The sequence below is a fragment of the Vigna unguiculata genome, chromosome 7 (genome assembly GCF_037176805.1).
Source record: "Vigna unguiculata cultivar grain cowpea cultivar isolate G323 ecotype 2 chromosome 7, ASM3717680v1, whole genome shotgun sequence".
Taxonomy (NCBI): domain Eukaryota; kingdom Viridiplantae; phylum Streptophyta; class Magnoliopsida; order Fabales; family Fabaceae; genus Vigna; species Vigna unguiculata.
In genome coordinates, this window is record NC_140798.1 from 26,553,356 (window position 1) to 26,565,952 (window position 12,597).

The following is a 12,597-nucleotide window of genomic DNA, read 5'->3' on the forward strand; positions in this document are numbered from 1 at the left end:
ATTTTTTTATATATAAAGTAAAGTCAGTACAATGTGGTTGCTAAGGAAAAATATTTGGTACTGTTTTGGAGGTATGTTGAATTGTAAAAATACACACTTGGTATTCTAAGTGTGTAGAAATAATTGCTTAATGTGTTAGGATCAATTTTGCAGTTCCTAAACCAGTAGAATTTATTTTTACTGGTGTGGCGCCTCGCGGTGGGTGTGCTTCCGCCAGGTGATAAGTCACAAATAGAGGGGCCATTAGCGCAAGGCGCCTAGTGGTATAGGATTACCGCCATGAGGCTTGGAGCACAATTTTGCTTGGCGGCGCTTAGGCAACGTCAGGCGATAGTGCAGGGACAAGGATCCATTGCAGATGGATTTACATGGATGGGTTTGATGGCTTGGTCAGGGATATGCTGGATTAGTTACGAACGGGGAGGTTCGTAACAGAGATTGGAGATGCGTGATTGATGCGGGCGGGTAGGTCCGTATCTGTTGTACTCTTGTGTGGGGATACGAGCGGGGAGGTTCGTATGTTCCGTGCTCACACTTGAGGCTACTATGAGCGGGGAGGTTCATAGTAGGTGTTCACGCATGTTGGACTACGAGCGGGCATGTTCGTAGAGTTGGACTACGGCGGGGAGGTCTGTAGAGTTGGACCACGAACGGGTAGGTTCGTGGGAGCATGATAATCCGTAAGGACCAAGGTTGGGGTTGGATCTTTCTCATAGTGGTTATGAGATTGGAAGTATATTGTGATAACAAGAGTACCAAACTAAAATTAACTAAGTTAGATTGGGTAAGGGACAATTTATTTTATCTTATGATTATATTGTGTTCTTTTTAGCTCACCCTTTCTTGTTTGTGTGTTTGTGTTTGGCGATGATCACGTGACTTGTTACGTGGGAGCAGATGTGAATTCAGGTGAGAATGTCGAAGCATAGAGATGGAGCAAGGGGCTTATGATGGGAGATTTTCCATATTTTTATTTCATGAATTTCTGTAATAGACTTTGTGATGTCATCTTTATTATGAACCTGTGATGAGGATGAAGTACTATGAATGAATTAACGCGTTAAAAGTTTTTAATTTCCCGCGCTTGGGAACTTATCATAATGTCTGAATTTCTTAAAGACTATTTTTGAAAATAAGTTTTATCTAGTAATATCCACCTGGGGTGTTACAAATACAGGGACCAAATTGGGTCACTTTGACATGTGACACAACTATGAAATGACACGTGTAAAAAATTCAAAAAAATTCAAAAAAATAAAAAATTCAAAAAAACCAGAAATTAACACGTGGCATTGACTTTAACACCGTCTAGTGAAACTAATGATGATGACAAAATTGAATCATTTTTAAGAAAATGAGGACCAAATTGAGACAACGAAAAACTTGAGGATCAAACTGAAATTTCTTGACAAATAGAGGAACCAAAAGAATAATTTAACCAAACTCTTATGACCTTGCATCACAATGTTGGCACTAAACATAATTTAGTGGATGAACGATATGCTTACTTGTGGCATAAGCGTTTGTGACATATTTCCAAAGAAAGAATGCAAAGATTAGTAAAGAATGAAATTCTTTCGGATTTGGATTTTACTGATCTGAATGTTTGTGTGTGAATTGTATTAAAGGCAAACAAACAAAACACACAAAGAAAGGAGCCACAAGAAGCACTCAACGTTTTGAAATCATACACACCGATATATGTGATCTGTTTGATGTAAAATCCTTCAATAAAGACAAGTATTTCATCACCTTTATTGATGATTTTTCGCGTTATGGACATGTCTATCTACTGCATGAGAAATCTCAATTAGTGAATGCCTTGGAAGTTCATATAAATGAAGTGGAAAGACAATTAGACAAAAAGGTGAAAATTGTAAGATTAGATAGATGTGGTGAGTATTATGGAAGATATGATGAAAGTAGACAACACCTTGGTCCGTTCACTAAGTTCCTTGATAAACGTGGTATTTGTGCTCAATACACAATGTCAGGCACACCACAATAAAATGGTGTATAAGAAAGGCGTAATCGAACCTTAATGGATATGGTTAAGAGTATGTTAAATAATTCATGTTTACTTGTATCGCTGTGGATGTATGCTTTAAAGACTGTCATGTATTTGTTGAATAAGGTTCCTAGTAAAGTTGTTCAAAAGACTCTTTTTGAGTTGTGGACGAGTAGGAAACCCAGTTTGAAACACCTGCATGTTTGGGGTTGTCAGACAAAAATAAGAATATACAATCACAAGAAAAGAAAATAGATGAAAGAACAATCAATGGATATTTCATTGGTTATCTTGAAAAAATCAAAAGGGTATATGGTTTATTGTCTTACCCATAGTACAAGAATCGTTGAAACTGGAAATGTTCGGTTCATTGAGAATGGTGAAACCAGTGGGAGTGAAGTTTTACAAAATGTGGAGATTAAGGAAGTTAGAGTACAAGTTCCTGTAGCTAGTATTTCTTCTTCAAGGGTTATTGTCCCCTATGTTGTAGAAACTAAAAACAATCAAGAAGAACAACAAATTAATGATCATGAGGTTAATAATGAGTCGATAGTAGAACAACCACAAGAAGTAGTATTAAGAAGATCTCATAGAGATAGAAAGTCTGCTATTTCGAATGACTATGTGGTTTATTTACAAGAGTTAGAAAATGACTTAAGTATTGATAATGATTCAATTTCATTTTCAGAAGCCATTAATGGTGATAATTCTGATAAATGGTTAGATGCCATAAAAGATGAGCTTAAATTAATGGCATAGAATGATGTATGGGACCTTGTGGAATTTCCTGAAGGATGCAAGAGAGTTGGGTGTAAATGAGTCTTTAAGATTAAGCATGACTTTCAAGGAAATATCAAACGTTACAAGGCCCAACTTGTTGCCAAAGGTTTTACTCAGAAAGATGGTATTAACTATAAGGAAACATTTTCACCTGTCTCTAAGAAAGATTCTTTTAGAATTATCATGGCATTAATAGCTTATTATGATCTTGAACTGCATCAAATGGATGTTAAAATTGCCTTACTGAATGAGGATTTAGAAGAGGATGTTTATATGGATCAACCGGTGGGGTTCACTAAAGAAGGAAAGGAACACATGGTGTGTAAACTTAAGAGATCAATATACGGACTTAAGCAAGCTTCTCGACAATGGTATCTTAAGTTCATTGTGTCATTTGGATTTAAGGAAAACATTGTTGATCAATGTATATATTTGAAGGTCAATGGGAGAAATTTACATTTTTTATTCTATATGTTGATGATATCTTGCTTGCAACTAATGATCTTGGTCTATTAAGTGAGACTAAAAGGTTTCTCTCTAATAACTTTGAATGAAAGATATGGGTGAGGCATAATATATGATAGGAATAGAAATATTTCGTGATAGATCACAAGGACCGTTAGGTTTGTTTCAGAACATATATATTAATAAGGTTTTAAGGAGATTCAGAATGGATAAATCTTCAATATCTCTCGTTCCAATACAGAAAGGAGACAAGTTTAGTCTTATGTAATGTCCAAAGAATGATTTGAAACAGAAACATATGGAAGATATCTCTTATGCATCTGTTATTGGGAGTTTGATGTATGCTTAAACATGTATGAGGTCAGATATTAGTTTTGCAGTTGGTATGCTTGGTAGATACCAAAGTAATCCAAGACTGAAGCATTAGAAAGCTGCAAAGAAAATTTTAAGATACCTACAAGGAATAAAGAACTACATGCTTACTTATAGAAAATTGATCATCTTGAGGTGATAGGTTATACAGTTTCAGACTTTGCCGGTTGTATGGATACAAGAAAGTCTACATTTGATTATGTGTATCTTTTAGTCGGAGGAGCAATTTCACGGAAAAGTACGAAGCAGTCTGTCATTGTTGCATCAACCATGGAAGCTGAATTTGTGGCATGCTTTAAGGCCACAGTTCAGGCTAATTGGTTGCGGAACTTTAATTCAAGACTTGGAGTAGTCGACAGTATTTCCAAGCCACTAAAAATTTATTGTGATAATTCCGCAACAATTTTATTTTCTAAGAACGACAGATATTCCAAAGCTGCTAAGCATATGAAATTCAAATACTTTACCATTAAAGAAGAAGTTCAGAAACATAGAGTGTCAATAGAACATGTTTGCACAAGTCTTATGATTTTTTACCCTTTGACAAAAGGGTTACCGCTCAATTTGTATGTTGGCCATGTAAAGAATATGAACATTATGTCTACTAGTGAATGTTAAATGTTGAATGTTAATGTTATTAATGTTTATTGGACACTCTAAGCTCTTTAATGTATAAGTTTATGAAGTTGTGTTTTCTTCTTTATGTTTATGCATGCAAATTATGATGAAGAAAACAAATTATGTTATGTTATTGTTATTGAAAAAATGACATTATGTTTGAATTAATTATTATGGACTTCTCATCCTAAAATTATATTAAGGAGAAATGAATGATATAATAGTACATGGAAGGGATCATGTCGAGGAGTGAATGATGTGTAACCATCGTGACTATTATTATTTCTATATCTTTGATTGTGAATAATGATTGAACCAATTTATGTAAGGTACTTTAATGCACATTATGTTTATGTATTAAATCATATAATGTTATGACATCATATGAGTCAAGTGGGAGAATGTTTCAATTAATTCTATTATGTGACTCATTTAAAATATAATGATGGGTCCTATTGTGATTTAATAAAATATAAAGATCTATTGATTATTATGGGAAGTCGGTCCAACTTATTGGACGTTATAAAAGGGTATTAGGATTTTGTCTCTAGTCAAAAGGTTTTCTTACAATAAGTCATCAAGAAAGAGAGTGTGGGAAGAGAAACAATCCAAAGAGATAGATTGAAAAAAATAAGGTTGAAGAAAAAAGATTGAAGAACGCATTATTGGATCTCTTATGGATCAAGGTTAATATCTTAATATCCTATTATGTTTGCATGAATATTGAAAATCATGAATCTTAAGATCCTAAAATAATTTTCTATAATGAATTATTATTGCATGAAAACTATTAATTGATTTACAAGTAGTACATGCCTAATATGAGGGAAGAAAAAGATAATTGTTGTTGAAAGCCAAAATCAATATCATATTTCAAAAATATTGAGCTAAATCGAATAGCTAAAAGAAGGAAAGAGAGATAGTGTCATTACAAGCATGAAAAACAATTAAGAAGAGTATTTGGGTATTGTATTCATAAGCATGGAAGCATACAAAACAAATGAAAAAAAATATAAAAAATATATATATATATATATATATATATATATATATATATATATATATATATATATATATATAAAAGACTTACAAAACATATTTAAAAGCTAACTATATATAAAGTTTTGGTACAATTTTCCCTAATTCAAGAGTCAACTATATAAATGAGGATAAATATAACTTAAAAGTTGAGATTATAGTCTTGTAAACAAAGAAACTTGATTTATTATATCGCCTAATTTCATTTGAACGAGGAATTGGTACAAACATGTTTTTCAAGAGTAATCTATAATATGACAACCGAAATACTTCAAATATTTCGTAGCTATCTATCTATATATATATAATTTTATTTTGAAGCTAAAAAGTCAAAATGGAATATTAAAAGTATAAAAGACCATAAATACTAACAACTAAAAGTGAAGCTAAAAGCTAATGTTAATATATATATATATATATATATATATATATATATATATATATATATATATATATATATATATATATAAAAGTCAGTTGAGGCGCGAGTACATTGACCATGGGGTGCAGGCGAGCGCAGAGAAAAGAAGCCCCCGCCAACGAAGTGATTACACGTAATAATAATCTATTAATCTAGAGTGCGCAGCTTAAAGTAGGAGAGCGCAACGGTGCACGTTATCTTTGCCTCCGACATCACAATCCATCTGCTTGAAGAAATCGAACCAAATAAACGCAAGGTTTGATTGAGAAAAGGAAAAAAAAAAAAAAAAATTAAAAAAAAAAAAGAATAAGAAGACAAAAGAGAGAAAACCAGTTTGGAGCGTTGGTTAAAGGCTTTTCTCCTTTCGATTGAGATCAACCTCAACAACACCAACGCTGTTCGAATCCAACAAGCCCCCCCTAAATCCACGTCCAATCTCACCGACCCATCTCCTTTCTATAGCATTCTTCACCGATCCACACTTCCTAGGTCCCTTTCGCTCCTTCTTTCTCTGCTCATAATATCTTATTATTCGGTCTTTGATTCTTGATTTGGGAGTGTTATATGTGTGTTTCTTTGTCATGGTGGTGTTAATGCAGGTGATTGTAGCGAAGTGGACGTAAATTTGCATGCACTGTGGTGGATAGCATAGGACACACACACACACACACGCATATACATACATACGTGAGGTGTGAGAGTTAAGGTTGGGTGATCCATGACGATGAAGAGGCTTGTGAGAGTGAAGAGGGATGCAATTGCAGCATGCATGACTTGCCCGCTTTGCAACAAGTTCCTCAAGGAGGCCACTGCCATTTCTCTTTGCCTTCATACGTGTAATTAATCGCTTCCTTCTTAATTCTTCTCACTCTATCCCTTATATTACTCGTTCCCTTTTGCCTTTTTATTCAGTATCATCTGAATTTTCTCAAATTTTTATTCTTTCTGCGTTTTCCATTCATGGGGTTTGTCCCGTTTTTGCGTTGTTCATTTGGGTTTGTGGCTTGTTTAACTCAAGATGGGGAATATTTGGTATTTGTTTAATTACAGATATGGGTGTTTTGTAAGTAAATACTTTTGAAAATTCTATTTTTACTCCTGTGAGTATACCCATGTTACACACCATTGAGAACGTGGTTGTTACACATTAGGAAGTTCTGTGTGTCACCGGCTAGTTTTTCTTTTCCGTGATAGGAACTTTTCTTGCGTCTGTACTTTCTGGTGGTTTTTTTAGCTTATAAACTTCTTATATTTTTTGAATGTCTAAATAGTATATTTCGGAAAATCGTATCCAAGTCTATAAACCATTCAAGAATAGTCTTTCTTGATTTACTTGGCTTCATTTCTTATGTTGTTAATTGTGGAGGTTTATACGGTAAGTAACTATGCCTGATGGTTTTTCTCGATTCTTATGGACATTGTGATGTGAGATTTGTGTTTATTATGAATGCTTCATGGATGACCAGACAAATTGATCCCGTAGAATTTTATGCAGTTTGCAGGAAGTGCATTTATGATAAAATTACAGATGAAGAATTGGAAAATTGTCCAGTATGCAACATTGATTTGGGCATTGTTCCGCTGGAGAAAATGAGGTCAGTCCCTTCAGATAATTGTGACTAATCCCTTTTTTGTTGTACTTTTTCTTCAAAAAGAAGGGGAGGGGGAGGGGGAGGGGGGAATAGCTACAAAAATGGAAGGTGTTGATTTACCTTGGTCTATTGTTCCGGCAAGAGATTCTGTTTTGCATGTCAATTTTTGAAAGCTGCTAAAATAGAGATACATGATAGACCGTTTCATTTAAAAATTGAATTTATTGTTGATGTGTCTAAATTTGCACTTAAAAGCTGTCTAATACTGCTAAGTTGCTCAAACATTTATTGAAACCCCATTATGGAAAGAAAAAGGAAACAAACAGGTGTATTGGATCAATCATGCTGCAATCAGATCTTCCTCTAGGTTGGTATTACATTGCAACATCACGCAAGAAAGAGAACTGTGATGTTGTGATGTGGCCATCACATAAAGTCATTGATTTCTTAATTTTTGGAAACTTGCTCCTGACATTCACTTGTGGCATCATAATAACTCGTTGTAATGTTCCTGCAAGTGAACTATGACATCCAAGGGAATAAAATACATTCAGCTTGTCGTCAATAGATAACATAGCCTACTATTTTCATATTATGCTTGCAGTTTATTCTCTGAATTTTCCATTCATGTATACTTTTTACGCGTCTGATGTTTGGCATAGAAAATATCAAAGTATTTAAGATGCATAACCAAAACATAAAGCAAGAGAAAAATTTAACAATTGTGCTTTAACTCCATCAGATGGAGTTAATCATTTTTCATCTGAAATATTAGCTTGAATCAGATAAGGACTAATCATCAAAATAGTTGTGATCCCATTAATAGATGGAATGGCTGACATAATTAACCCCATTATTTCGGGTTTAGAATATTCTTTAGCTGAGTATATTTAAGTTCAATTTATTAGTTTTGCTTTGTCTGTAGAAGATTCCATTCCCTTTTATTCCGAGAAAGGATGCCCTATTTATTGGTTTTAGTCCATTCCCAAAATTGATGGATTTATCCTATTAGCAGAGGAGCTTGACCATAAACGACCAAAGTACTGGACTATAAGAGCATATAATGTTGAACTTGGATCAAACATTGCAGGCATTAGTATTGGTGAATTAGTTAGAGACAATACATGATAGTTTTGCAAACTGTCTCAAGTCTCAACCAGATGTGAAAAACTTGCAAAACTTAAATAATAATATATGCTTTATATTAATTGCCTTCATCACTATTCTTTATATGAATGCCTCTGGCATTGAAGCACACAACTAAGTTTTTGTTTTTTTTTTTTTTCTGAAATAGCTTTTCTCTTTTAATTTATTCCACGTTTTTCCTATTCCCAGGCCAGACAACAGTTTGCAAGATTTAAGGAACAAAATTTTCCCTTTCAATAAAAGAAAGCAGAAGGCAGCTGTAGCTATCCCTTCAGTACTATTACCAGCTAGAAGAAAGGAAAGATCACTTTCATCTTTGGTTGTCAGCACTCCAAGGGTATCTACACAATCAACCATGACAGGAAGAAGAACAAAACCAACAAGAAAGGCACTAGGCCTGCAGGGCTCTGGTTTCTCTGTTGAAAAGCTCATTAAAAAAGAAGAGGAATTACTGGAAGATCGCCAAGATAGTTCATGCTCACCTGACACTTCAAACAAGTCTGCAAAGAGTGCGGGACAGGTAAGAAAGACGATGATGCTCTTCTCATTGTGCTCACAATATATGGTTCTGTTGACTTTGTTTTTTTCTTTTTGTTTTATCTTGGTGTATTTGTTTTCCCTGATGGCACAATGTGTTTTTCTTATTGGTTTAGAGTTTGTCACCTTGTAAAAATAGTCAATCCATATGCAATAGAGGACTGCAGAATGGTGCTGAAACACAGGAAGCAAAATGGGATCTTTGGAAAACTTTGAACTATTTAGCAGAGGCTGCAAGTAGGAGCAAGTCTTTCAAGTCTAATGTGCAAGCATCTAATGCTAAACCAGAATCCGTGAAAGTAAATGACACTGATACTAAAGTGCTGAAAGCCAAAATTAAGGAAAATAAGCGCAAGGCAAAAGTTGCAGATGAAAAGATTAGCACTGATCATGTCTCTCCAGATACAGCAAAACCCAACAAATTGCGAAGAGTTCGCCCAAAAAAGGAACATGCTTTTGGAGAATCTAGAATATCCCCTCAGGCTGTTCTGGATGCTAATGACAGTAACCTCTTATGGAATGACTCAATTTGGTTCTCCTTAGCAGCTTCCGAAAACCAGTGAGAAAACATTAGCTTTGAATCTTGAATTAACAAATTCTATCTTGGCATCCAGTAATTATTATATGTATTTCGTAAATCATATTTTGAATATTTCTACTTGTACTAAGTTCCCACTAATGTTTCAGGGAAGGAGATGCACCTTTACCCCAAATTCCTTCAAGTTATGTAAGAATAAAGTAAGTTCCTCGTCACTTTCTGGACCAATGTAGACACCGTGTTACAACTTAATTATATCTTTTAAATGAAAATATTCTACTTAGCTATTCATTAATATTTATGTAAGCCCATCCAGACTAGGGTATAGATTTTGTTTGAACAAACTTTTTCGTAAGCCCTTTTAGGAAAGAAAAAAATGAAATTAATTTCTTCATAAGCTCAAATTAACTTGTGCACAAGTTAAAAGAAAATAGAAATGTTATATGAGAGAACTTCTATATGTTAGTTAACACATGAGCTAGTTTTAGCTATGAAGAAGTTAGTTTTAGTTTTTCCTCTTGTATCATGAGCTTATATTAGAAGTTTGTCCAAATAGACTCAGTAAAATTTCATGCAACTTACCAAATAACACCAAAGGAAGTGATTGGTTTGACCTTTGGCTGATTATGCCTCTGTAGTCAATGATCTATTATTCCATCAATTAGACAGAGGAGAATTAACCTAATAGGAACATATGCATATCAAGGTAATATGTTAGCTATTTTAGCATGATACTGGAAAAAGGAAATAGCAAAAAGACAAGCTTGATAAAAATCCATGACTGTCGAGAAAGGAAAGAGGCCATGGATGCATGAAATGATTGACCACTTCAAATTTAAAGAATTCTTTGAACAATTCTACTGTGATGTGGGGATGCATACCTCCCTCCCCTCTCATCAATAACTGTAGTAGCACTATTAGTGTATAATAATGTCTCTTTCTCTTTTTGTACAAGTTTCTAGTTATCCATCTGGAAGAATGCTTGAGAAACTGGTTATGCTTTCAAATATAGAACTAACCGAGCTCTGATTTCTCATGTCTATCTATTCATCTTGCTCAAGGGACGGAAGCATACCTGTCTCATTTATCCAAAAATTGTTAATGAAGAAACTGGGCCTGAAAAGTGAGGATGAGGTAAGTCTTTGTTGGATATGTAGAATACATTCATATTTATGCAAAGGGTCAAGGACTCCGGTAACTTGGTTCTTCACTAGGATTAATTTTCATCAAACCTTCTGGGTTTTAGCATTTGCAGTTTTGTTATCATTAAAGTTTTCTGCTTGTCTTTTTAGCGCATGACATGTTGCACTATTATATCTTCTAAGACGTGCTCTTGCTTATAGTCTGAAGTTACTTCTGTTGCAGGTTGAGATCAAATGCATGGGACATCCTGTGCTTCCTTCACTACAGGTACAGAATTTAGTTGAATTGTGGCTTGATACGGCATCTACAGGCCACAGAATTCCTGCAACCATAGGATCCTCAGGGAAAGATTTTGTGATGATCCTAACCTATGGTCGGAAGGTCCAACAACCTTCATCATGAGTTGCCAATAGCTACACTATGTAGCAGGATAATAGACTGAATAATTATGAGGAATCTTCTCTCCTTGTAGAATGCTAAATGTGGAGTAGCAGAGCATGATGTTGAGTTGGTTATGGTAGTGATTGATTTTTAGAGAGCATGCCTTTTTATTTGCACACTGGCTGCCGCAGATGTTTTCTTGAATATTTGCCACAGTTGGAATTCACATTATATCATCCTGTTAAAGAAAAAAACAGTACCGTGTCTACAAATTAAGCAAAGGCAAAAAAAAGGCAAAAAAAAAAAAAAAAGAAAAATCTTTTAGTTAGAATGACAATGTGGGCCGCTTTGTCCCGATTTGACCCACCTGCTTTGGTCGGTATCAAATCGGGTTGGACAGATTCCTCTCACATAAGAAATGTCGGATAATTTTTTTCATCTGTATTGCATAATATTTGGTTTGTGGGAGATGGTCCACATAAAGAATTATTTATTTTATAACGTTCTTTTTTAATTATAACATGCAAAATGTCGTGGTATAAAATTTTAATAATTTTATTTGTATTTGATGAAATTAATAGAAATAATGAATTTTATAAGTTTTTCTTAAAATAAATAATATTTATAATTTAATAGTTTATAATTTTTTAATGACAAATCTATTAAAAGTTTTATAATAAATGTAACTAAATTCAAGTAATTAAAATTTTCAAGTAAAACTAAACACATAAGAAAGACATTTTTGAAAATAAATTTAATCAATGACAAAATTCTCACGATACTCATTAGTGGACAAATCCATACAAATGGATGAGTTGATCTTGTTGGTTTGCATAGGTTGTAAGTTATGCAAGATAATCTAATGAGATTAATGGACCAAAATACTCTATCCATTCTGTAGTATTACCCCTTTATGGTAGGAAGGGTAACCTGTTTGTAGATATTTTACATTAATACTTATAAAAATGTCTATTGATATTAACTATTCATACACATGACTTTTTTTTTTCATGGTTGTATATTTGGAAATATTTATATTAATTAAATCTATTTAATTATTGCTATACACAAATATGATAAAAAGACGAATAAAAGTGTCTATTGGGGTTTGCAAATTTTCATGTCTGATTGAAATGTTTTTTATTATTAGATTTCTAAAATTTTCATTGATATTTGTCTATTGTCATGAATCATAAATATTTTTTTAGAACTTCACTTTATGTGTTCTCATGTACAATACTTAATCAAAAGAATAAAATTTTGTTTGAATATTTTTCTTTTTCTTGCTCTTATATATATATATATATATATATATATATATATATATATATATATATATATATATATATATATATTTTTATCATTTGGATTTGTTATATCTTTTTATGAGCAATAGCAAATTCATCCAGAGTTTCATGCTAAGATTCAATTGATTATCTATTCTTCTTTTTCTTTAGTTTCTAAAACAAAATTCATATTTTCTATTTCATATTCATCTTCATATTTTCTATAATTATAATTTTGTAACATATAAAAGTCCATAAAATGAAATAAAAAA

The 12,597-nt window shown here is 33.2% G+C and overlaps 1 protein-coding gene across 1 annotated transcript; it reads left to right on the plus strand.

The window, feature by feature from the left end:
* The first annotated feature begins 5,982 nt into the window (after positions 1–5,982).
* LOC114192633 (E3 ubiquitin protein ligase DRIP2) lies at positions 5,983–11,553 on the plus strand. Its single transcript, XM_028082412.2, has 8 exons — positions 5,983–6,191; positions 6,302–6,538; positions 7,198–7,297; positions 8,630–8,960; positions 9,094–9,536; positions 9,665–9,715; positions 10,577–10,649; positions 10,881–11,553. Exons 2-8 carry the CDS (start codon positions 6,421–6,423, stop codon positions 11,058–11,060), a joined length of 1,296 nt encoding a protein of 431 aa, XP_027938213.1. The 5' UTR covers positions 5,983–6,191; positions 6,302–6,420; the 3' UTR covers positions 11,061–11,553.
* Positions 11,554–12,597: the final 1,044 nt, after the last annotated feature.

Coding starts and splice junctions, on each gene's coding strand:
- LOC114192633 (XM_028082412.2), top strand. CDS start 6,421: ATGACGATGAAGAGGCTTGTGAGAGTGAAGAGGGATGCAATTGCAGCA. Junction 8,961..9,093: donor CTGCAAAGAGTGCGGGACAG/GTAAGAAAGACG, acceptor TTATTGGTTTAG/AGTTTGTCACCTTGTAAAAA. Junction 9,716..10,576: donor TCAAGTTATGTAAGAATAAA/GTAAGTTCCTCG, acceptor ATCTTGCTCAAG/GGACGGAAGCATACCTGTCT.